At 45.5% G+C, this 23,027-nt stretch overlaps 1 protein-coding gene across 2 annotated transcripts in view; it reads right to left on the bottom strand.

The window, feature by feature from the left end:
* The window catches only part of USP7 (ubiquitin specific peptidase 7), a 63,833-nt gene that overhangs the window by 17,172 nt on the left and 23,634 nt on the right, over positions 1-23,027 (bottom strand). The window contains exons 1-10 of one of the 2 annotated variants that reach the window (XM_028117469.2): positions 15,674-15,746; positions 14,749-14,924; positions 9,672-9,870; positions 7,762-7,900; positions 7,049-7,137; positions 4,846-4,954; positions 3,784-3,914; positions 3,130-3,184; positions 2,061-2,141; positions 1,871-1,961 (exon numbers count right to left, since the gene is read on the bottom strand). In XM_028117469.2, the coding sequence (XP_027973270.1) occupies positions 1,871-1,961; positions 2,061-2,141; positions 3,130-3,184; positions 3,784-3,914; positions 4,846-4,954; positions 7,049-7,137; positions 7,762-7,900; positions 9,672-9,757 (781 nt within the window). In that variant the 5' untranslated portion in view covers positions 9,758-9,870; positions 14,749-14,924; positions 15,674-15,746. Of the gene's footprint in view, positions 1-1,870; positions 1,962-2,060; positions 2,142-3,129; positions 3,185-3,783; positions 3,915-4,845; positions 4,955-7,048; positions 7,138-7,761; positions 7,901-9,671; positions 9,871-14,748; positions 14,925-15,673; positions 15,779-23,027 lie in introns of those variants that run through there. The other variant, XM_088017354.1, reaches the window with a different exon arrangement.

Consider the following 23,027-nt stretch of genomic DNA (forward strand, 5'->3'; position numbering starts at 1 on the left):
ATGCTCGCTGTGATTAGCTTACAGAGCTGGGGCGCGTGGGGGAAGACAGAGAATTCGCCCAAGGACAACTAGCGGACCAGAAGACAGGCTAAAAACAAATCCACACGGATAGGAACGTCTGCTGACAAAGGTGCAGAGCAATGGGAGAATGTGACGGGTTCACCAGAGACCCACGTGTGGGGGATCAGTCCTGACGTCCTACCACACGCAAAAAACCATTCCGGGTGGATTACGGATAAAGAGAAAAGAGAAAATAGTGAGAGATAAAATAGCTTATGACTTCAGGGCAGGTGTTCTTAACACAGAAAGCAGAGAATGACTGGCTGATTTCACTCAAATTCTGAAATGCCGTTCAACAAGAGCGAATAGAGGCGAGCCCCACGCAGAGCAGCCCCACAAAGCCGATCGCCGGGCAAGCATCCCGAGCGCGTCCGGCAGCACTCCTGCCCTGCTCCTGCCCGAATGACCCATGCGGGACTTGATGTCCTGTGCTCAACAAGGTCACACCCTGGATGATGAGCGCTACAGAACCAGGATCTGGAAGGAGCCCTTCACCTGTCCCCACTCACTGTGCAGAAGAGAAACACAAACAAAGCCCAGCGTCTCCCTGACAGAGGGAAGATACTCTCTGGGGCCGGGGAAAGAAGTGCCCAAAGGACGAGAGAGCAGTCCCCAGAGCTCATGCCGGCCTGCGAACGGTCTCTGCTCCCACCAGCCACGGTGAAAAGCCCCCTCACACATGGAGCTCCAAGAAGGCGGCTCAGAACGGTGCTGCCTTAGCTGTGGGCCCAAGTAGCCTAACACTGTTGAGCTCCCACCTGACAGAGTGTAAAAACGAGCCTCCGAAGAACCACCCTATGTCCAAGTCACTTCAACGTGCCCCAGAACAAAGGATGAGAACATCCCATACCCAACAGTATAAAAATCACCAAGGCAGGCATCCAATAAGGATGCAAAGCTGGAAAACAGAGCCCATGATGAAAAGTAAATCCACCACCGACACAGATCCATAAATCACAGGTGACAGAACTGCTCAACGATGACTGTAAGTCCCTATTAAATACATTCCTGAAGTTCAAGAAGATACCCAAACTACCAGTAAGCATTTGGCAGGGTGACAATGTCGTTGACCTTCAAGGAAACATGTATTAAAACCGAGATGGCACCATACTCCCACCAAAATGTTCATTTGGACGGCTGACAGTTCTGCTGGGAGTGTGGCTCAATGGCAGCTCTCACTCATTGCTGGAGGGACCAGACTTGATAAACTGAGTTGAGAAAGTTGCTGGCTTCACCTACTGAATGTATGCAGACCCCTGGAGCCAACAATTCCGCTCACCATGAATGCAAACGTGCAACGAAGCCGGGCATGAGAACGGTCAAGGAGCCTTCAGCCCAACAGCCCCACACTGAAAACCCTAACATCAAGGAAAGAATGGTTTCAAAACACCTGCAGTTTACCCTCCATGTGGAATACTATAAAGCAGCGAAAATGATCACACGATCACCACTTGTGGCTATGATGTGGAACAGAAGAAATGCAAAGCAGACGCTGTAAGCTACACGATCTCATCTCTATAAGTATTTCAAACATGCAAAAATAACCTAGGAGGGGAGATTAAAGGCCCAAACAGTGGATTCCTTTGAGAAGGGGAGGTCGTGGTCGGGAAGCGCCAATATCCGTGCTGTGAATGCCATGGGGCCTGACCCGGGTTGGGGGCCGAGCCTCTGTGCGCTCTGTGAGCCACACACTCGTCACTCGGGCAATGTTCTCTGTGCAGTATTTCAACGAAAACCACTTGGGTAAATGAAGCATTAACGCAAAACAGAAATTAGCAAAAGGTCGTGCCAATATGTACACAGGACTTACTATTTTTCTTTCCTTTTATACTTAGCTGGATATCGTAATAATCTTCTCTTCTATCAGATCGATAGTCTACTTCTTTACACTGGATATAGGACTACAAATAAGGAAAATAAGATGGCTTAAGTATTAATTGTCAAAATACTAGCATTCTTAAATCGTTTAAAATCATTGTTGAAAGCTGGTAAGCACATACCACCATTTTGCCTCTGAATAATTTAGGTATGGTGCCTTCCACACACGTGCCTTTCATCTTATTCTCCACATTATCAAGCAACTGGAAGAGAAAGTTTCAACTCTAAGAAAATGTTATGCTCAATTAACATACAATAATTTGAAACTTGACTAGGAAATTTCAATGGTCAAAGAAGTTCTAGACTATAAATATTACGACCTTTAGCATGCAATTATGAAAACATACAAAGTCTTCTTCCTTGGTTGGATATTTACAAAAATATCTACATGCAACAGTTGAGATTAACCTCTATACAGCCTTTGGAATGAATTAGTAATCTGTAGTGCCTTTAGAAGCATTTTTTATATTCATTTTACCTCTGTGGAAAAGCATGTAAATTGAGCACTAAACTTAACTCGTATTGGTCCACACCAAGAGATTAATGAGGTTGAGCCTGTCAACAGGATTGACTGGTTTGTCCATGGATATTTAATGAACTGGATTCAATCCAGCTAGTGCTGCAAAAAAGAAAACACACCTTGCCCAGCCAATCACCTTGAATCACCATTTCATGTTGTGTGTGTGTCTGCGTATCTGTGTGTCTCTGGTCACAACTGGAAGGACGGGAATTTGCTAGTGACTACAGATGGTTTTGGGGAGAATCATCTGCACAGAGGGCTGCCTCAATTAGAAACTCTGTGCCAAGGAGGAGTCTGGACACTCCAGAGTAACAATGGAAGTCACGATTCTAACAGCGAAGCAGGGTGATCGGGACAGCTACTTAAGCCAATCTGCGGTTTCTCGGATTAGTAACTCAGGCAGATGTGCCAGTTTAACAAATTTAAACCATACTACCTATTGCTATGTAAATCCAAGTTTCCCCTCACACTGCCCTCTCCAACAGCAATTTTGTTTTCATTCTTTCTGGCTCGTAAATGAGACAGACGCTGCCTCTCCTTCCTGGCCTGGTCCTGTCCCGCACAAGGCGCAATGGCGTGAAGCAGGTCTGAGCTTGGACTTGGTTACCACTTCTGACAGTGCTTTGCAGCAGTCAATGTTAAGGAGTGTACAATTACAGCGTAGAACTTACCACTCGACACAGCTCTTGAACATCGTGCTGCATGAAGCTATCTAAAGTTTCCCACCTTGGAAAGAGAAAAGGAACATTTATATTTAAACTTCCACATTTCAAATAACAGCATATTAAGCAACTCAGACTTAAAAAAGTAAACTGCAGGGGCGCTGGGGTGGCTCAGTCTTTAAGCCTCTGCCTTCGGCGCAGGTCATGATCCCAGGGTCCTGGGATTGAGCCCTACATGGGGCTTCCTGCTCAGCGGGAAGCCTGCTTCTCCCTCTCCCACTCCCCCTGCTTGTGTTCCCTCTCTCGATGTCTCTCTGTCAAATAAATAAATAAATCTTTTAAAAAAAATTCATTTTTGAGGAGGTTATTGGAGGGGGGGAGGCGCCTGGTTAAAAGACACACTGGATTTTATCAGGACACACCACAGCTTTGTCCTGCTCTGAACATCTTGCTGTGTGTGAGAGGACATCATTACGTGGTAAATTACGTCTCAAGCAAAATTCTAAAACAGAGCCTTTACGTCCAAAAAGGACAAACCAAATACAGTGATAAAAACACTCGGGTGTACTTAAATGCCTACACTCTGCTCTCGATTCCCCCACTACATGCTCATTAGTCTTCCTTGCAGAAGGAAGAAGGGAAAGGCAGATTTCCGATACATACCCGAAGGACTTCGTTAGCTTTTTTGTTCCTACAGGCTTATCGCTGTGCTGTAATTCGTAGAACACTCTTTGTAACGCTAAGGGGACGCTTTTGGATGAATCATCACCCTCTGTTGGCATCATGTACACAGCCTAAAATAATTGATTAAGAAATAAAAATGGAATTTTATGTGAAAGTATCATTTCTAGTATCACCACAATGGCTTAAGGTAGTTGATAGGGCTTCTAACTATCCCCCACAATAGGTCAGGAAGTTTTTTTAAAAAGTAATCATGAAAGGCTTTAGAGGCAACATAAAAAAAACACAAGAAAGCAAAAACGAATTTAAAAAATTTCCCACGGCTCACCATCCAAAGAGAACCACTTTTATTTCCTACCTCTTAGAGCCACACTTTTTAGCTTAACGTTACTTGTGAACAGAAGTTGTGATAAGACCTAAGTGCCACTGCGATGATCCACAACCGCCTGTCCTCGCGACACCGTCCTGTCGGGGCAGGGACCGTGCCGCCGGAACAGGAAAAAGCCAGCAGACCAGCCAGCGGCCCCCCCAACAACCAGGAGTCTGTGTTGCCTGCACTGCTCCATGCTGTTCACACGGCATTCCAAAGGGACAGACGACTAGCTATCCTACGTTACAGTCAAGGGATGTCTGTGGTTTTTATTAATATTCTCATGAACCTAAGGTTTACCTGTAAGTGAAAATTAGACTTCACCACCAGGGGATTTTCCAAAAATTCAGTTTTGATAAAAACTTTCAAATGTCGCTGCTAATGGCTTTCATATTAAAAACAAACAAAAACAAACTTTATTATGAGGCTACAGAGCCCCATAAAGTTAGGTTTGTTAGCCAGCCAACTTTTGATCACCCCAAGTTAGCTTTACAAGTGTCCACACACTGAGGAATAAAGATACGCATTCGCATAAAAGAGGGGCCCTCTCTGGAGACAGCACTGTGGTACTGGGAGAGACACGGCAAAGTCGGGTGACAGGACTTTGCCTGTCCCTGAGGACTTGAGCAAGAGGGTGGGTGGAAGGTTGAGGGAGAGAAATACCATCCATTTACCTTTCGTAGTTGATTTGTGAAAAATAAAGTCTGCAGCAGGCTGTTCATGTAACAAGTCGCTCCCTGATTCTTTAAACCGACATAGCCCGTGTGCTTCTTTGAATCCCACCTACAAGATCAGTCGGAGGTTGAGGGAAAACCGCACAGGACACCTCCTCACTTCTGCAGTGTGTGTGGAGCGTTTCGGCGAGACGCCGGCGAGACCCCGCACTGCCGTGCACCATCACCTTTTTCCCACCAGCCTGACGCAGGAATGACAGCCACGCACCCCTCCAAGGGAGAAACTCACCGCCAGGCCCCCGGGCACCAAGGGCACCAGGGCCAGGAGTTCTTAGCACGGTCACGGGCTCTGCTCGCCCCAGCGCACAAACCCAGCACTGGAGAAGCGGCTTAACGCCACCGACGGCAGCCCTGCCTCCTCCTTCCGAGATCAGCACTGACAGACAATCGTGAATTCTATGGGACTGGCTCCCAGTGTGGGTCCGTAACACACACACTAGGTCACATGTGGAGTCAGCAAGAAATGCAAACAGTCGGAACCCCTCTTTTTGCAGTTATACACATAAGCAAAGACAAGCATGTACACTGGGGCAAGTTCTAGCTCAGGCTTCTAAACTCCTAAGTGCTCTTTCTCCCTCGTCTACGGTGCTGGTTGCTGAGGAAAAAGGTACATTTTCTCAGAGTTAGCAGCCCCCACTGCATGCTCCCCCCCATCGTAACAGGAAGCTAGAGAGAATGCCAGTTGAAGCCACCCCCCCATCTCCCTCTGAATGTAATGCAAAGACATGAACAAACACGATCGCCACCAAGCATGACCAACACTAGAGGAGATGTTTATTGTTGGCCGAGGTCAGGGTCAATAATAATACTCTGTGACTCCAGGGTTTAAGCTGTGACCTTGCTGACACGCTCGGGTGTACCAAAGGGCCCTGGTTAAAGTGTGTGGGTGTGTGCGTGCGAGTATCTGTGCGTGCGAGTGCATCTGTGGATAATTTTAAAAACTGGCGAGAAAATGCAAGAATCCTAAACTACAGATGGTGGTTTTAAAAACTATAATCAAAAATTAAGTGACAATGGCTGAACAGGTTTTGATAAGTAAGACTAAAGCAAGAAATCTGTTTTGATTGGTAAGGCTGGAAAACCAAACCACATTTTTAGTCAAGAAAAGTATATCATAAACAAGGGTAAGTTTTTCAAAATGGGGGGGAAATACCCATAAAAAAAATTTAGTTTTCTTGTTTTTGCCCCCACTCCTGATATCTGAATACAATCTGAGCTCTGAAAAGGCCCCTGAAGAAAAGCTGGATTCCTCCTGTACACACCCCAGGCCACAGCAGCCAGGACCCGGACTAAGTAACAGCTCCTTCTTGGCTGCCCCACGGTTCCCTGCCCCGGTCCATCCAGGTCAACCCACACCCGCACTCTTGCCAGAGCAAGGCCACATGAAGACAAAATAACGTGGGCAAGAAACAGGTGCCTGCCGCTGAACTTCTTCCCAGACTGCACCTACGGCCTCACCCTCGGGCCTCGACCAGTCAGCAGGGCCCCACAGCCTGATTCCAGCTTCCGGCTCAACCTCCACACCTTCTGGATGTGCTGCCCAACCCCACCCTTCCCTGCTGGTGTCCTGGCTCCTGCTGTTCTCCCTGCCCCAATCCCTCACCCTCCTTGACAAGTAACCCCCCCCCCATGCTTCCTGTAAGGCCGAACACTGCCTCATGCACACAGACCTCCCACCGCTGAGCAACATCGCATCTCTTATGGGTCCTCTGAGCTCGGCTCCATCGGACTCAGCACCTCCAACCCACCCATTCCTTCCCTGCTTCCTCATCATACCCACTGCTCCCAGCCCTTCCCATCCCTGCCCTCTTCAGAGTAAAACCAGGGCATTTCCTCTGTAGGATCCATGAACCGCCCCACCAGTCTGGACATTTGAGGACAGGAACCCACGGCTGTCCTGCCAACCATTATCACGTTCCTAGTGCGCAGCAGTGTCCGGCCTACAGAAACCTCAAGAAAACAACGCCAAGCGAAGGGGTGAAGGTGAGGCTAGCATACAGAGCCGTGTACCCCCCGTATGTGTGGGCAAGCGCAGGAGAGTGCGTATCTGTTCAGTATGTGCATCTCTGTTCACATGCTAGTGCTTCTCTCAGCACAGCACAAAAGGTGTTTCTTAATAGCACCCAATTAAAGAAAAACTTACGCAACTCCATGGGGAGCATCCGCCTGTACAAAGACTTCAAAAGTAACTTTGTCATCATCTATAAATCCTTTCTCAGGATCAGTCACTTCCTATAAAAAATAAGAATATCCAACTTGCATAAGAACACACAAATGCTCACTTCGTTCCAAAGAGACAATAACCCTAGTGCCCTCTACGTATTAAGAGGAAAATGCTACTTTTTCTAACCCCCAAACGGTGCTTCTGATTTTGCAGTGTTTTGATTTGCTTTAACTAGTGTCCTCTGAACAAAACCAACGAGAGCTTGGTTCCTCTAGGAAGCATCCGGGAGGCACTGGGGGCTCATCCAAGGCACGGCCCGGAGGCATCGGTGCCTGCTCCCCAGAGCAAGGGCTCCAAGAGTTCTGGAGAACCCGCACTGGAGGACCCAGCAGGACACTCCTGATAACACGCTCCTGGGTTCCACCTCTGCCAAGAGCAGCCAAAACAGACAGGGCTGAGAACTGAGGAGGTAACCTAAAACCATGCCTGACTTAGGGGGACCCTCACCAATACTGCCCTGTCGGCTGCTTAAAAACCACAGCTAGCCAACTGGAGAAAACACATTTTCGGACACCTGTCCCACTTAGGAAGCACACATTTTGATTCTAGAATACACAGAAGACTCTGAAGAGTGAAGGAACTCGGGAAGGAGTAAGGCTCAGATCATTCTGCATAAATACTCGGTTACTTACGCTCCAGGCCATGAAATTGGAAAACCCCCAGTCGTTCTCCTTGTGGAAGAACAAGTGGCTAATGCGGCGGCTGAACGACTTCTCATCGTCTCTGTAATTTATTATCTTCAGCACAGCTTGCGCGTGGCAAGACCACGACCTGTTCAAAGAAAATCTAAGCCTCAGTTGATCTATTTAACTGATGTTTGCACACTTTCAAAAAACACAGCGCACAAAAATTCCCACATTTTTTCCTTGTCTTTTATTTTTTGGGAGGGGTGGGAGGAGTTGGGGAAGGACATATTTACCTTTAATGGTGAAAACAGCTAAAAGGGTCTGGGGGTGCCCCTAGGCCATCCGTAGTGATCGACCCATGGTTTTATTACTTTTAATTTCTTTAAAAAGTTTTAGGTCAGGTTTTTTTTTTTTTTTTTTTACTGTTATGAATAAAACAGAGAGGTTTCTGAATTTTAGATACTGGTCTTTAGATTCTATGAGATTCTATTTTCTGGTCACATGGTAGTTTTAGTATCTAATCTGGGTATTATGTGAAAGAACAGAATGAGGGAAGATCAAAGTCGTGCCCTCCAGGAGCCCCCCTCCCAGCGGCTCCCAGGCAGGGCTGTGCCGCGGGCTCCCGGGGGACTCTGAGCAGAGCCACCCAATCACAGCACAGCAGAAGTGTCCCCGCTGCCGTCAAGGTGGGCAGAGATCACAAAAGGGCCTCTGGATCAATGTTTAAAACCCGAAAGGATACAGCCCTTTAAAGGTCCGCTAAGGGCTTGGGGCTACAGGAGAGTTGAACCCACAAGAGCGCAGCCTCACGGCACCTGCGCATCTGCTGGCTCGGGCCCGCCGCCCTGGACACGGACTGCTCTCTGTTTCCCCAAACGACTGTCAGCCTGAAGTTGTCTGTCAGACTAACGTGTAGCCCAAATACTCACCAGAAATCAGGTCATAATGGGAACACAGGAAGAAAAAATTCAACCTACACACGGCCCTGGCTGCAGCATACACTTGGCTTCGCACCTCTTACACATTCAAATCAAAAGCTCAAGGAAACAGACTGCGTTCCCCGAAGCCTGGACAGAACAGCAAGGGCCAGTGCCCTTGGGGAACAGCCTCCACTGAAAGCTCCAAAGGGCCCTAGTCTGGGGGTGGCCGCAGAAGGAAGCAGCCTTCTCATGGGCTCCTCGATACGGAACGAGAAGGACACGATGACCGAGTGACCCGGGGACCCCTTCAAACAATGTCAACTAAGCTTCTGAGAAATGCTGAACAATGACAGTTTTTAATTAAGGGAAGACTCAAACTTTTGAGAATGAATCAATGGGTAGAAAATGTGAAGACTTAATCTTTAGTTTCATCTGAATAAAGGGACCATGAAGACTTTACTCAATTTGAAGACATTTTATTACACACTTTTTAAAAATTATAGGAACAATATTCCTAAAATAAGCTGAAGCGGCCCGTGTTGTAAAACCCTCAAAGAATGTTTTAATTTGATCTTTCTGAATTAACACACAGGAACTGGTTAACACAACAACAGGGAGGCTACAGGACCTGAGGGATTTTCCTGGACTACGGTTTTCCTCTCAGGCAGTGACTTGTCGAGTACGAAAGCCGGCGATCCAGTAGTGAGCCTGCCCAAAGGGGCCCCGATTCCAGGTTCCATGGGCTGGTAGATTCTAACCCGTGAACTTCACTTTCTCATTTGCAAGAAAGAGACACCTTTTCTAGTTTGGATAGAATACCTACCAGTGAGTTTTAAAGAGGGAAATGTATTTCATTGAATGTAAAATCAAAGGGCTATGTAGAGGCAGCAAGGAAACTCAAAACTGTTAAGTTCAAAGAGGCTGATCAGATCGGGCCTCCAATCGCGTAGCGTAACTATTTGTGGGTTTGTAATCGCATCATTTAAACTGTCTTACGTGGAATCAGATTCAGCATTGCACTGGAGAAAGAATCCTACGCTTTTTTGGTGTGGTCTGTCTGGATAAAAGCGTGGCATCACCATAATCTTCCATGGCAGATTTCGCACAAAACACGGAGGGCTAAGGACCGACTCACTCAGTCTGCTGAAGCGCTCGACAGTGAACTGAAAGGTCGCCTCGGAGCGCCAACTCGTGTCTGCAAGAGAAGGCCGTGTCAATCACAGGGCTCGGGCATCATGAAACAGCACCGACGGCCGCCGACCGTGGGACCCCGCGTGGGACAACCAACGACTGCAGGCAACCGCAACCTAACCGCTAAACCCAACTCTTGGGGAACACGAGAGCATCATTTCCCGAGCACTGACAACCTAGAACAGTGAGGTAACACACAGTTTATGTGTGAATGAAATCCAAAACCCAGAGGGCTAACGACACACACCTGCCTGCCCTCGATTCCAGAGTTCGGCCTGTAAGAACATCTACTCTACTCTGGCAATTCCCGAGTCCTCCTCAGTGAGTGGGCAGGCTGGGCAGAGGCCAAGGCCCAGGGAGGGGTGGGGGAAGGCTGACTTCGGCCAGGTCTGCAGAGGAGCAGTGAGGGGGGCGAGGTGCTTGTGGGCGCACAGAGAGAGTGCCACAGCCATGGCCACAGCAGCGCAGACAAGACTGCTGAGAAGCGAGCCCCAAAATCAATGTTAACTTCATCAGTTCACAAGTTTTGTGAAATACCAGCCTGGACTCAAAGAAACTGGGATTCTTCTCCGCACAAATCGTAAAAATTGTTAAATCTACTCAGCAAGACTTGAAGGCCAATTTAGGGAATTAAGGTTTTCTCCAACAGAAAGCTGAGTATGGATATAGTGCCTCTCTCTTAGCAGACTTTCAATTAACAGTCACACTTTAGGGGCGCCTGGGTGGCTCAGATGGTTGGGCGTCTTGCCTTCGGCTTGGGTCATGGTCTCTGAGTCCTGGGACCGAGCCCCATGTTGGGTTCCCAGCTGGACAGGGGGGTCCACTTCTCCCTCTCTCTCTGCCTCTCCCCCTGCTTGTGCTCTCTCTCTCTCTCTTAGATGAATAAATAAAATCTTTAAAAAAAAAAAAAGTCACACTTTAGGGGCTCCTGGGTGGCTCAGTGGATTTAGTGCCTTCTGCTCAGGTCATGATCTCCAGGTCCTGGGATTGAGCCCCGCACTGGGCTTCCTGCTCAGCGGGGAGTTTGCTTCTCTCTCCCTCCCTCTCTCTCTCAAATAAACAAAATCTTGGAAAACAATTCAGAGTCACACTTTAGAATTCCACCTTTGACTGATGGTAACTATTCATTTCCATGTGACATTGGCTTCTAATTAGCCCTGACAAGCCCAGCAATGTCCTCACAGATGCTTCTCAAACTCAAGTGAAGCAGCAGCCCTCCCCAGGCCACCGCACCAGTCTTACTGGCTGGCACTTTTACAGAACATTGGGAAGCTGCTACAGCAAGGTCGAGGTGCTCTAAGTCTCTACATGTGTTCTCTCCACTTCGGTACCTAGCTGGTTGCAGATGGGCTACGGTTCACCGGGTGGAAGGGGACAAAGAGCCACACCGTGAAGAGCCACCACTGGTCTACAGAACACTCTAAGGTACATGGAAGGCTTTTCCTGGTTTGCCATCAGGGGCTATTTGGCATCACTGACCCCCAGGCTCCTGAAGCACCAAGGGAGGCTCTCAAGCTTGGAGAAATAGAATGTTAAGAAGAACACACTGCCTTCCTTCAACCTTCAGTCTCCAAACTTCACTAAACCAACCAAGTGCTTAGGATACAGACTTCTCAGGGTATGGAAATTGCTTATGTTTGTGACTATCTGAATTTGTTCTTAAGAAAACATGTCCATCAATCCTCATGAGAGGGCAGTATTCTTTACCAAAGAAATAAGAAACAAAAGTAAGCGTGACAGCTGGCCCTGATCCCTTCTTTCAACACTCTTCCTCCCCAGTTTTTCTGTCACATGTAACCCTGCTCAGCATACTGCACAGGCCCTTCAGAAGGAAGGGCTGCTCAAGAGGGGTGAGTCCCGTCTAAGAGATGCAGCATGTACTCGAGCTTCTTCAAGTGGCAGCTATGACCTTAACCCCTTCGAGGGGCAAAAGTACCCAAAAGGCCAAGAGATGGGCTCAAGGTCATGTCTTAGAATGGCTTAGAAGAAAGTGGGCCGCTATTTCACAGACTCAAATCACATGTGAGCAGCATTTCAATCCTGCAAGGTAGGCAAGGGCAGATGTTACTCCCACTTTACAGATGAGGGAACTGAGGTGACTGAGGCTAAGTGGTTTATCTTAACTGAGGTGTTTCACAAAATGAGCACAGTGGGTTTCAGTACCCAAGATCTGTGGCCCCTAAATGGTGACCTTGCCTCTGGTTTATAAAATGCCATATTCTAGAGTTTAACATCCCCCCAAATGCAGAGCCCAATCAAACTGGCCTGCTTTATGGAGACCAAAGAAATGCAATCAACCAAATAAAAATCAACTCAGGGCTCGCACTCATGAGACCCTAAAGAGTTCAACGTCCCAAAGTTCTGCCTCTCTTCTAACTCAACTATTTGTTTTCAGATACAATTCCATTCTTTGTCAGATTAGATTTTTACACAGACAAAAACTGAAACATATAAATGCTTTTTTGTTCTCTCCCACACTTTAGTCAAATTCCAGAATTAATCTTAAATATTAAATAGGACCCACAAACCTCAGCATGGCACTGTGTCCACAAGATGGCCAACCCTTCCTTCAGAGGCAGAGAGGTTCAGCGGCTCCTGCCTGGCGCCGTCCTGCCTCACCCAGCTCAGCTCACACGCGGGGATTTATACACTTGGTGTGAGATTCCACCTCACATTCAAGGCACATCCTTAGGACAGACTTACTTCTGAAATATGCTAACTAGGACATTTAACATGAGATTTCATGCAAATAAAAATGTTGTCTTATGGCTTCTCAACTCTTTGTAACTAATTACATAAATGAAAAATAACATTATATACCAAAAGGTCAAGGCAAGAGAGTCTACAAAAGAGCAGAGAAGGCTTGAAACCCATCTTTGGCAGAAAGACCTGGCCTGATCACACTCCCATAAGGAATTACAGGAGACATAAATGTCTTTGCCCAAGAAAACAGGTGAAACGTACTCCAAGATCCTATTTTTGCTACTTCCCTGTGTCTATAATTACTTCAAGATTAAAAAAAAAAAAAAGTGTAAAGCAGTACAGTTGGGATTCTGAAGGATGCCCCACATCCCGCAGAATTAGTGTTTCATCTGAACAGAGACTCTATAACCTGCCTGAATGCCGCACGTAGTGCATTACTTCACACCTCTTTTTATTGTCAAAGACAGGATGATGAGTTTCTGCTACCTGATGTCACCATACAGCCTCAGCCCGAAGACTTGAAGACTCGGTACCCACCACCTCCACTCCTGCCTTCACAGAGCAGCGCCACCGTCCCCATTCATACTCCCACCTTATCTTCACAGGGCAAAGGCCAATGAACCAGACTAGGGTCCAGTTGCATGAAAAAGGTAGAGGAAGATATAGTCTTTTAATTTTAAATCAGAAGGTTAGCCTAAAGAGTCCCCAAATGGCGCTCTTGCAGTAATTTTATCAAACCTCTATTTTTCATTCTTTTCAAGAAATGACTTTTGTTTCATGGGTACCAACAATCTCTATTTGCAGAGGCTGCATTTACTCTGACACTTCTCATCTTCATCTAAGGAAAAATTGAGTAAGAAACTAAAAGTAGCATAGGTAGGTGCAACCAGAAAATGATTCTGACACTTGCCTGTAATCCCATGTTACCAGGACTTTTAAATATGTTCTCTATCTCAACCCAACACCTGTCTGTCTGTACTTTCAGCCATTCAACTTTTGTGGAGAAACTCCCCTCCCAAAGAAGGCCCCTCTGCCAAGTAAACCTAATCCAGCACTTCCTAGATTGTGTGTCCTACTTTACCAGGTCAGAAGGAGATTCAGGAAAAGGATTTCTAAAGTTGAGAGTCTTGGGGAATCATTAACAAAACAAGTCTTTTGGAGAAAGACGTTAAGGTGCGGACAGCCCAGAGAAGCCCGCGATACAGACGTTTGGTTGGCCCAGCACCCCTTCAAACTTCCTAGACCACTCAAGACTTCTCACCACATGCTAACATGCTAACAAAAGAGAGTTTCAAAATACCTACACCACGACCAGGAAAATGCTGCCCTAAACTAAGGCTTCTACTCCTAGAATCAAAACAATCTCCCTCCCGTCCCCCTTAGCACCAAAGAGATAAAATCTTTTCACTCTCTTACGCTGGGCCTTTCAAAAGACACCTAAAATCCCAAACCAGGAACATGGTGCTAACTGAAGACCACTCTGCTTTGTCCTATAATATACCCTTTCCCTGTTTGGTAAACTCACTACAGGAATACTTCCACTATTAGGTTCCATGGTTTGGCACCATTATTTACTACGACTAATTTAGTAAAATTGGCCTGCTAAGGAAAGGGGTTTTATGTACATTACAGATCTCCTAACAGTGGTTCTCAAATGAGGCAATCTGGACCCCCAGAGACATCTGGCAGTGTCTATTTCTGGTTGTCAGGACTGTGGGGAGAGGGCATAAGGGTGGGATGACACTGGCATCCAATCATGCCAACGGCGGCCCCTACAACAAAGAATGATGAGCCCAAAAAGGCAACAGTGCCAAGGTCAAGAAACCCTGCCCTTTATCTACATCTGCACCTCCTCCCAAGCCCTCCCCAAAAACACACGTTAGGAAAGATTCCTTTGGAATTGCTCTGTGGAACTAGACAGAGAGCTGTCTGCCTGGGGTGGACCAGTTACTGCTCCTCAAGGGACTGGCACCCGTCTCTACCTCACACCTGCCATATCGGGCCTAGTCACACCTTCCCAACTGCGCTCTCTGAATCACTTTCGGCATCTCTGGTGTCTGCAATAAAACCAAGAGCCCAGCAACCAAAGAGACCACACCCACACCGTTGCCCTTGATCTACAGTGGAAAGCGCACTCCACAGGTAACAAAGCAGCGGGGTTTAGACCACGCCTCTTTACCTTCCTCAGATATTGCCTCAGCCAGCTGCCAGGGGGTAAACCGCACTGTGAGAGAACTCTCAACTACGGCTGCAGTTTCTCATGGAGGCTGAACTTTTGGCAGGAGGTCTGAACAGCAGTCCTTCTGGTGGTGCAGCCCGTGACTGACGGTTTCTTTCAACTGCCCCGTTACTCCCCTGGGAAGGACACAACCCTCATGAGGATTGATGGACATGCTTTTGACAGAACACGGTTTCATATTACACTGCAAGATTCCAGGGACTGCATAAAGTGATTACTGGCTGCTACCGTCTCAGGACATTGACCTTGCAAATAAGTGTACAGGTCATCTATCTAATAAATTATAAAGAAGAAATAGCCTCGAAAGAAAATGATTTCCTGGGCACAAAATGTCCATGCATATACCTATGCATACACTTTTTGCATAGAAGATACAGACCAAAAGTTAGTGTGGGAGAATGAAGCCCAAAGCCCGACTGATTTCACACCTAATGGGAGCGGGGAGGGATTATCAGCTACAGACAACTGATATACACACTACAATGAGAATGCAATGGAAAGCCAAGTTCCAATGTCTAGAAGTATCTTGCTGCAAACAAAAAGGAAAGGAGAGTAAGATAAACTTGTTCTGAACACTAGCAGTGGCTGGGAAATTGCAAACCTGAATAAATCCCCATCTATTACAAATTTCTGTATTTAAACCTTCTCACCTAGGCTGGGGAGAACCACCTTACCCTGAAATTTGTAGGTAATCTTGAAATTCAAAACCAAAACAGTCTCCTCAATTTTCCTCAGATACAAACCTCCTGAAAACTAGCTACTCCTACAAAACTCAGAAGTACTCAAGGAAGAAATCTATAGCACATCTAGTTGTGTTTCTGAAAGTTTTCTGCCCAATGCAAGTAAACAAACCACATGTACTCACCATCCTCCATATCTTCCTCTGTGTTGTTGTGCCCATCACTCATGGCTACATTCCCGTTGATAACAGGGTTTTGAGTAATTCTTGGTGGGTCATCTGTATCTCCAGCTTTAAAGAAAACAAAGAAATTCCACGGTTTTTACCTTCAGGTCTTGGATTAAATAAATAAAAACATATTGTACTTTTGACGATTTCTAGTCACTAATACCCATCCCAATATGCCATAATCAACACGCTCTAACCCAAAGGACATATATTAATATGTTTACTAAATATTAATTTTCACTGCTTTCAAAATGCTAAATGGGATGCAAACAATCATTATACCACATTTGCTCCATTTGCAATGATATTTTGAAACAGGCCTCCTACTCATTAAGACTCAACCCCACGGGGTGGCTGGGTGGATCAGTGGGTTAAGCGTCTGCCTTCGGCTCAGGTCAGGATCCCCGAGTCCCGAGATCAAGCCCCAATCCCCACGTCGGGCTCCCTGCTCAGTGGGGAGGCCTCCTCCCTCTCCCTCTGCTCCTCACTCTGCTCATGCGTGCTCTCTCAAATAAATCTTTAAAAAAATAAAAACAAAACTCAACCCCAGAGAAAATATTTTTAACTAAATATATACATAGCAGTGTGCATTAGAAGTTTCCACCACATGTCAGCGCTTTAAAACATCACAGCGTGAGTCTCAAAGTGTCACTGGACAAATTACTGTAACAACTGAAGTATAAATCCATGCAAAAACCAGAACTGGAGGTTGGGGGGGGAGGGCAGAGGGAGTGTGAAACGGGGGTCCCCTAGGAAGACTGGCATTTATAGAGTCTGGAAAGGATTGAGAAGCACATAAAAAGATGTGCTACAGATTTCTATTTTTTTTAAGATTTTATTTATTTGAGAGAGAGAGTGTGTATGGGGCGGGGGGGGGGGGGTGAGTAGGCTCCATACTGAGCAGCCCGACATGGGGCTCGATCCCAAGACCCTGGGATCATGACCTGAGCCTAAGGCAGACGCTTAACCAACTGAGCCACCCAGGCACCTCTGTGATATAGATTTCTAAATGCTTGCTGAAATGTGGCTTGACAAACATTTACATATAATCAAAGGCATGGATTAAAAACTTTGCAGCAATGAATGGCAACTATAAAGTGTAAACTCCAAATGTAACATTCTTATCTCTATTTAAAAACAATTTTCTTACACTGACATAGGTCCTTGACGTAAAAGGAAAAACACGCCCAAGTCAGGACTTGGGATTTAAAGAGCCTTCACTAGCCAAAAGGGTTCACCCTTCATATGCAAACCCACTCCTGCCTCCAGATGTCAGAAGAGCTCACTGCAACTAATGTGACCCTTTTATGTTGCCTGTACACATGCTTACTGAAATCAGCCGCCTTAGCTATGAAGAGGAGATGTGGTTTTTAAAAAAAACAGCTACCTCAGTGTGTCCTAGGCCTGCGACATTTCAGAACCTTTCCCCCATTTGGATCGGCAGTCGGCATGATTCAGCACCACGGACAGCGCCCTCCACGTCCCCTCTACACACTCTCCAAAACCCCCAATTACCAGATTACATCTTAAGTAATTCCTGAATATAAACCATGTTTTTTCCCTTACACATCTCAAAACACACCTTAGAAATCCCTGGAGGCCAAGAAACAGGTATTACCAAATTTATATCACTTCCAATCCTGATACTCTTGTTTTATTAACTATCAATATATGCACTTAACAAATGTGTTAAAAGTTATTTTTAAAAACAAACATATACATTTTTGAACTGGTCCCTCAATCATCACACACTCACCCCCCCCCAAAAAAAAACTGGAGTGGGGAGGAGAAATTCTTTTTGCTGTTGCTTAACTAGCTTAAACTCTAAAACATATGTGCTTAAAAAGCAACATAAAAAAGGGTACTTTGAAATGTCTTTCATCCACATTTATGCTCCTAAATTAACCATCATTAAAAATATTTTATGAGGAAAAAACCCTATGAAGGCCTATGAAATAAATTATGGCACATTCCACCAATAGAATATTATGCAGCAGTGTCTTATAAAGCAGTGTTTCAATGTACCTATGTGGAAAGTTCTCTAACCTGTAAGTTCAAAAAAAAAAAAATTAAAGATACCAAGCAATAAATATCTTCACATGCAACCTCCGTTAGAAAAGAGACAGAGTATGCTGGAATAAGAGCAAATAAATTCTCATTTCCCTTTACATGATGAACAAACACTGGAAGGACACATCAACTATTAAGAGGCTCTCCAGAAGTGGCAACAGTGTGAGTCTGCACTATACACACTCTCACATCACACGAATGCACCGTAAATCTTAAAATAATTTGCTTGATGTAATAAGCTTGGTATTCTAATTTAGTTTCTCAGTTCAAATCTGCCCTACAATTGCCTTAAAAAATGGTTTTTAGTGCATGATTGCAAAAATAAAAACCTCCGTATACAGAACAGCATCACACCTAAAACTAGCATGCTTTGTAGATGTAAGCAGTCTGAACTACAGCGGGTCACAGAATTCCCCAACTGATTCATAATCCTGAAGATTCTGAGATCCAAGTGAATTCAGATTATAGCTGAAACAAGGTATCTTTAAAGGTCTTGGTGACTTGAAAGAGTACTTTTTCACCAAAAGTTATGGTAATAATAAAAATCAAGATCAAGTTGGGGCACCCAACTCTTGATTTTGGCTCAGGTCGTGATCTCAGGGTCGTGGGTTACCCGCTCAGGGAGACTGCTTCTCCCTCTCCCTCTGCCCCTCTAGCGGCTCATGCTCGCGTGAGCGCTCTCTAAAATACATCTTAAAAAAAATATCAAGTCAAAAAGATCTATGGATCACCATCCCCAGCACCTTACTGTGTAGGGTACGGGGAAAAATGGGCCACGGTCTTTCAGAAGTAGGATTAACTACAATGCAATGACTGACAAAAGTCTAATATTTGATAAATGAGGGATCCTATTCTAGTGTTAATTAAGACAGGATTTCTCTGCAGTTGATCCCTAAAGGCAAAATAAATAAGAGTTCTACATTTGAACTGGGTTCTCCTCAGCAATACCCCACCTTTTTACACATTTGTGCTGTTCCATTTGCTCTTTTCCACCCTCCTTAAGCATGCAGATGCTGGTCCAGGCCAGTGGCTATGAAATGACAAAAAGTCCCTGGTGGGTCCACCACATACATGAGAAATCTGGCCAGTAACAGGCCCCATGAAGCTCCCAACCAACTGCCATGGGGCCTTGGTAGAAAAAGTTGGCAACTCAAGTCTAGCTCCTAAGGGACTGAATATCCAGTTAAAAAAAGCTCCTTATAAATTAGTTAGTTCAGCAAGAGGATTAAAAATTTAATTAAGACACAGTAAATCCCTGGACCTGAATTCAATGAGGAAAGTACCCAAAGCCCACAAAACCTCTGTATTAGACTTCCAGAAATATCTTCAATGGTTAAGACTGCCTTCATTATCGTAAAAGAAGTGCATGACTGGTGTGTGTATATGCTTTTAGCTCTATATATAAAGTGACCCTGTTCCTGAATGTTATGTCCCAACTGACTGGAACTTCCCCAGATGTGTTAACTCTCATCTGGCCGTCTGTGAACTACAACACTCATTTTTTGACACACAATGGTCTCAAATAAGATTGGGGACATGCTGGGCAAGCACCAAGGACAATATGGCATGCCTCAAATAAAAAAACAAAACCTCCGAAATATGCCAAATATCGGGGGAAGGGAGCAGTTATCGTTCCAAAATATATTTATGACACCCAAATACAATCAAAGATCATTTCCATTACTTGTGACTGGTCAAGCTTTTGATGCCAAACCCTGTGATAAGTCCCAGAGGCGCAATTTTAACATATACATATACAAAAGGACACAAAATGCCTTTTCTAAAGTCTAGAAACACACAGAAGCAGCTAACATGGCTGGTTACTGAGCCTATATATTTCCTCCTCTTTCTACTGAGGAGGCCATGCTTACACTCAGCTTCCCTTCCCACTGACCTCCATTTGTGATGTCATAACACAGGATTATTCAACAAAGAACACTAGTCAATTGCTATGGAAATGATGTGGCACTAATTCAGTGCTGAATCTCACTCCTGGATGAAGCAACAAAGAGCAGAATTTCAATTTGCTGGCTTTGACATTTTCTGTCACTTCACAAAGATTACTCAAACCTCTCCCAAAAAGGCCAGATTTGAGGGGACAAACCACCACAGTAAGACCTTACAGCCTTCCAACTAAGAAGTTTGTATACTGCCACCAGGTGGTGCCTAGGCCACAAAGATCCAGCCACAGCTCAGATTCAGTCTCCACTCAGGCCCCCGATTCCTCCTCAAACTTTCCAACTCTTGATAAACCCAGTGAGCAAAACCACAGTTCAGTTAAAGGCCAGAATGTACGGAGCGTGAACACACAGTACACGGTCTAAACTCCCAACGCCACCAATTCACCTGGAATTCCAAGTCAAAAGCCCCCTGGCCTCTGCTTGGTCCTCCTCCCCTTGTCTCCTCTCCTGGCACCCATTTTAAAGGATATTACATAAAGTAGAAGTTACCACGGTAAATGAGAACACTGGCATCTTCCTGCATACTGATTTCTTAGTTAACAATCCCAAATATATTTCAGTAGGACAATTCAGAAATGTCAGTACTGGTTCTGGAAATCCATTAGCGCCTATGGACCCCCATCTGAAACCCCCCGAGTCACCTTCTCGTCCAAGCTTGTGGTTCCCCGCCATGTCTGCATGGCTCTGCAGTAGTACCTGCGGGGGCTGGGGAGGGGAGGGTTCTCTCTTCCACATCAGAGTGACTGCATAGAATCTCTAGGAGCTCTACCTCAGCATTCTTTTTTTTTTTAAAGCTCCCCCAACACGCACAAAGAATTCTTGGGGTTAGGACAAGGAACATATTCAAGAAACCTCATCAATTTAGATAATCACTTCCAAAAGGCAAAGTGGTCCAGAAAGAGGATGTTAATGGGAAAAAAAGAAGTCGGGAGTTGGGTTACCAGCTCCTTAGCTGCTGATGTAAATTGCTAACAGTGGGGAAAACTGGCTGAGGGGATCATGGGCACACATCACACGAACTACATCTCTCCTGTAAATCTAAAATTCATCCCAAATTAAAAGTTTACTTGAAAAAAGACAAAACAGAAAACCCTTAAGCCTAAGAAGCAAGGAATATAACTGATACTAAACTTAACACGTGGAAAACTTCACCATGCAACACGTACCTCAGCATGTCTGTAATTCTCACACAATTCAAGGCAGAAAAGGGCAGTCTAAGAGTGAGCTTGGATCTGTGCTGGAGCAGGACCAGCAGAGCAAAGAGGATGTAAAAGTCTGCTTCAAGTGTTTCATGAATCTGTAACTCCATTTACTGACCCCCTACTGAGTGCCAGGCCCAGTGCAGATATTCAGGTGATGACCACAAGCTCCCTTTACCCACTGGCTTAAGGCTACAGCGGGATGTGAGGGACACTGCCCCCGGGGGAGCCTGGTCCACATTCCCTGTTCTTCCTCTAAAAGACCAGCTCTGCCCACATGGTCTGTCCTCAGACAAAGTACAAGTTAGATGGAGGCCCCAAATGAACCCAGAGGCACCAGTCAGGAAGAAATAAAGGAAAAAGTCCTGAGTAAAGAGGCACAATGCTGTTTTGTGTTGTTGTTGTTGTTGTTGTTGTTGATGATGATGATACAGATTTACTTATTTGAGAGTGAGCACATGAGTGAGTACGGGGAGAGGAGCAGAGAGAGAGAGAACGTCAAGCAGACCCCCCTGCTGAGTGCAGAGCCCAATGCGGGGCTCCATCTCACAACCCTGAGATCATAACCTGAGCTGAAACCAAGAGTTGGATGCCAAACTTGCCCTGAGCCACCAGGCGCCCCAGCATAATGCTGCTTTGAAGGCTGAATTTCTGTATATGCTTTGTTAAGTGCCTACTCCCAACATAACCTATACCCCTGCAAATTTCTATCAGATCGCCCTGAGTTCATTCTTTATTAAACATACTGTTGGGATAACTGTAGATTCACAATTATTATAGAAATAATAGAGATCCACTTCCTTTCACCCAGTTCCCCTGGTACCATTTTGCAAAATCATAGTACAATTCATAACTAGGATACCAACGTTGACTCAAAACACTAATCTTATTCCTGTTCACTTGCACTCTTAAGACACGTGTATGTATGTCCACCCAGGAAAGACGCTCAACAGTTCCAACACAAGGACCCTTGGGTCCTTTCAAAGAAACCCCTACCCTCCTTGTGCACACTCCCCTCCTGTAACTCCTGGAAACGACAAATCTTCTCCATCCCCGTAATTTTTCATTTTAAGAATGTTATATATAAATGAACATGGTATATAACCTTTTGGAATGCCTTCTGTCACTCAGCATAATTCCCTTGAGACTCAGGTCAACAACTGGTTTCTTTATATTGCTGAGCAGGATTCCATGGCAGGGACACACCATGTGACCTGCAAACATCTGGGTTGTTTCCAATTTGAGGCTATCACAAATAAAGCTGCTATAAACAATTTTGTGCAAGTCCTGGTTCTGTATTTATTTCTACTTTTGGATTTGAAAGAACGAAATGCTCACAGTAGCAAGGCGAGCAGTACAGAGATGAATAAGGGGAAATGATTCCTCCACTCCCGATCCTAACATGAAGGAAGCCACGGTCTCATGTGTCCCCTTCCAGGCGTCTTCACTGTTCCTATATATGCCTATGCAACAATGTACATGCACTTTCTCATGAACAAAAAATGGTATTCACATTACACAAACTAGAGCTACCCCAAGTAGGTATACATATGCACAGGAATTTAATTCTGAATGGCGCCATAACATGCCATGATTTACTCAACCATTCCCCAACCATGACTGCCTCCAGTTACCTATTTTTGTTTTTTGCTACTTGAATGATGTGACCATTTGTATTATGATTTTTGTCCTGCTGCATTTTATCACCAGGTCATCTTTCCCAAACACATCGGAACCACCCCCCCCACCAAGTAGTTAGCCAAACTCTTCCCAATGGCCATGAGTGGCAGAGCAGAGCAATCTAAGACCACAAGGCTGCCAAGTGACACCAAGTGATCCATCAGATGACCCATGTCCTGCACAACATTCATGCACCATTCAGGAGAGCTCTTCCAACTCTTAGACACAACTCCTTCGCTCTTCCTTTGGGGAATTCAAATAAAATTCATGTGCTGATGTTGTGGTCCACAGTATAAATCCTAACGTACAGGCCCTAGCTCTAAGCTCACTGAGCGGAGGAAAGTGACAGCTGAGAATCCAACAGTGAGGAGCAGAGTGCAGCTGTTGGGGTTAGCTATAAAG

The sequence above is a fragment of the Eumetopias jubatus genome, unplaced genomic scaffold, assembly GCF_037043125.1.
Source record: "Eumetopias jubatus isolate StellerSeaLion01/CBP00866 unplaced genomic scaffold, mEumJub1_p1.0 scaffold_12, whole genome shotgun sequence".
NCBI classification, from domain to species: Eukaryota; Metazoa; Chordata; class Mammalia; order Carnivora; family Otariidae; genus Eumetopias; species Eumetopias jubatus.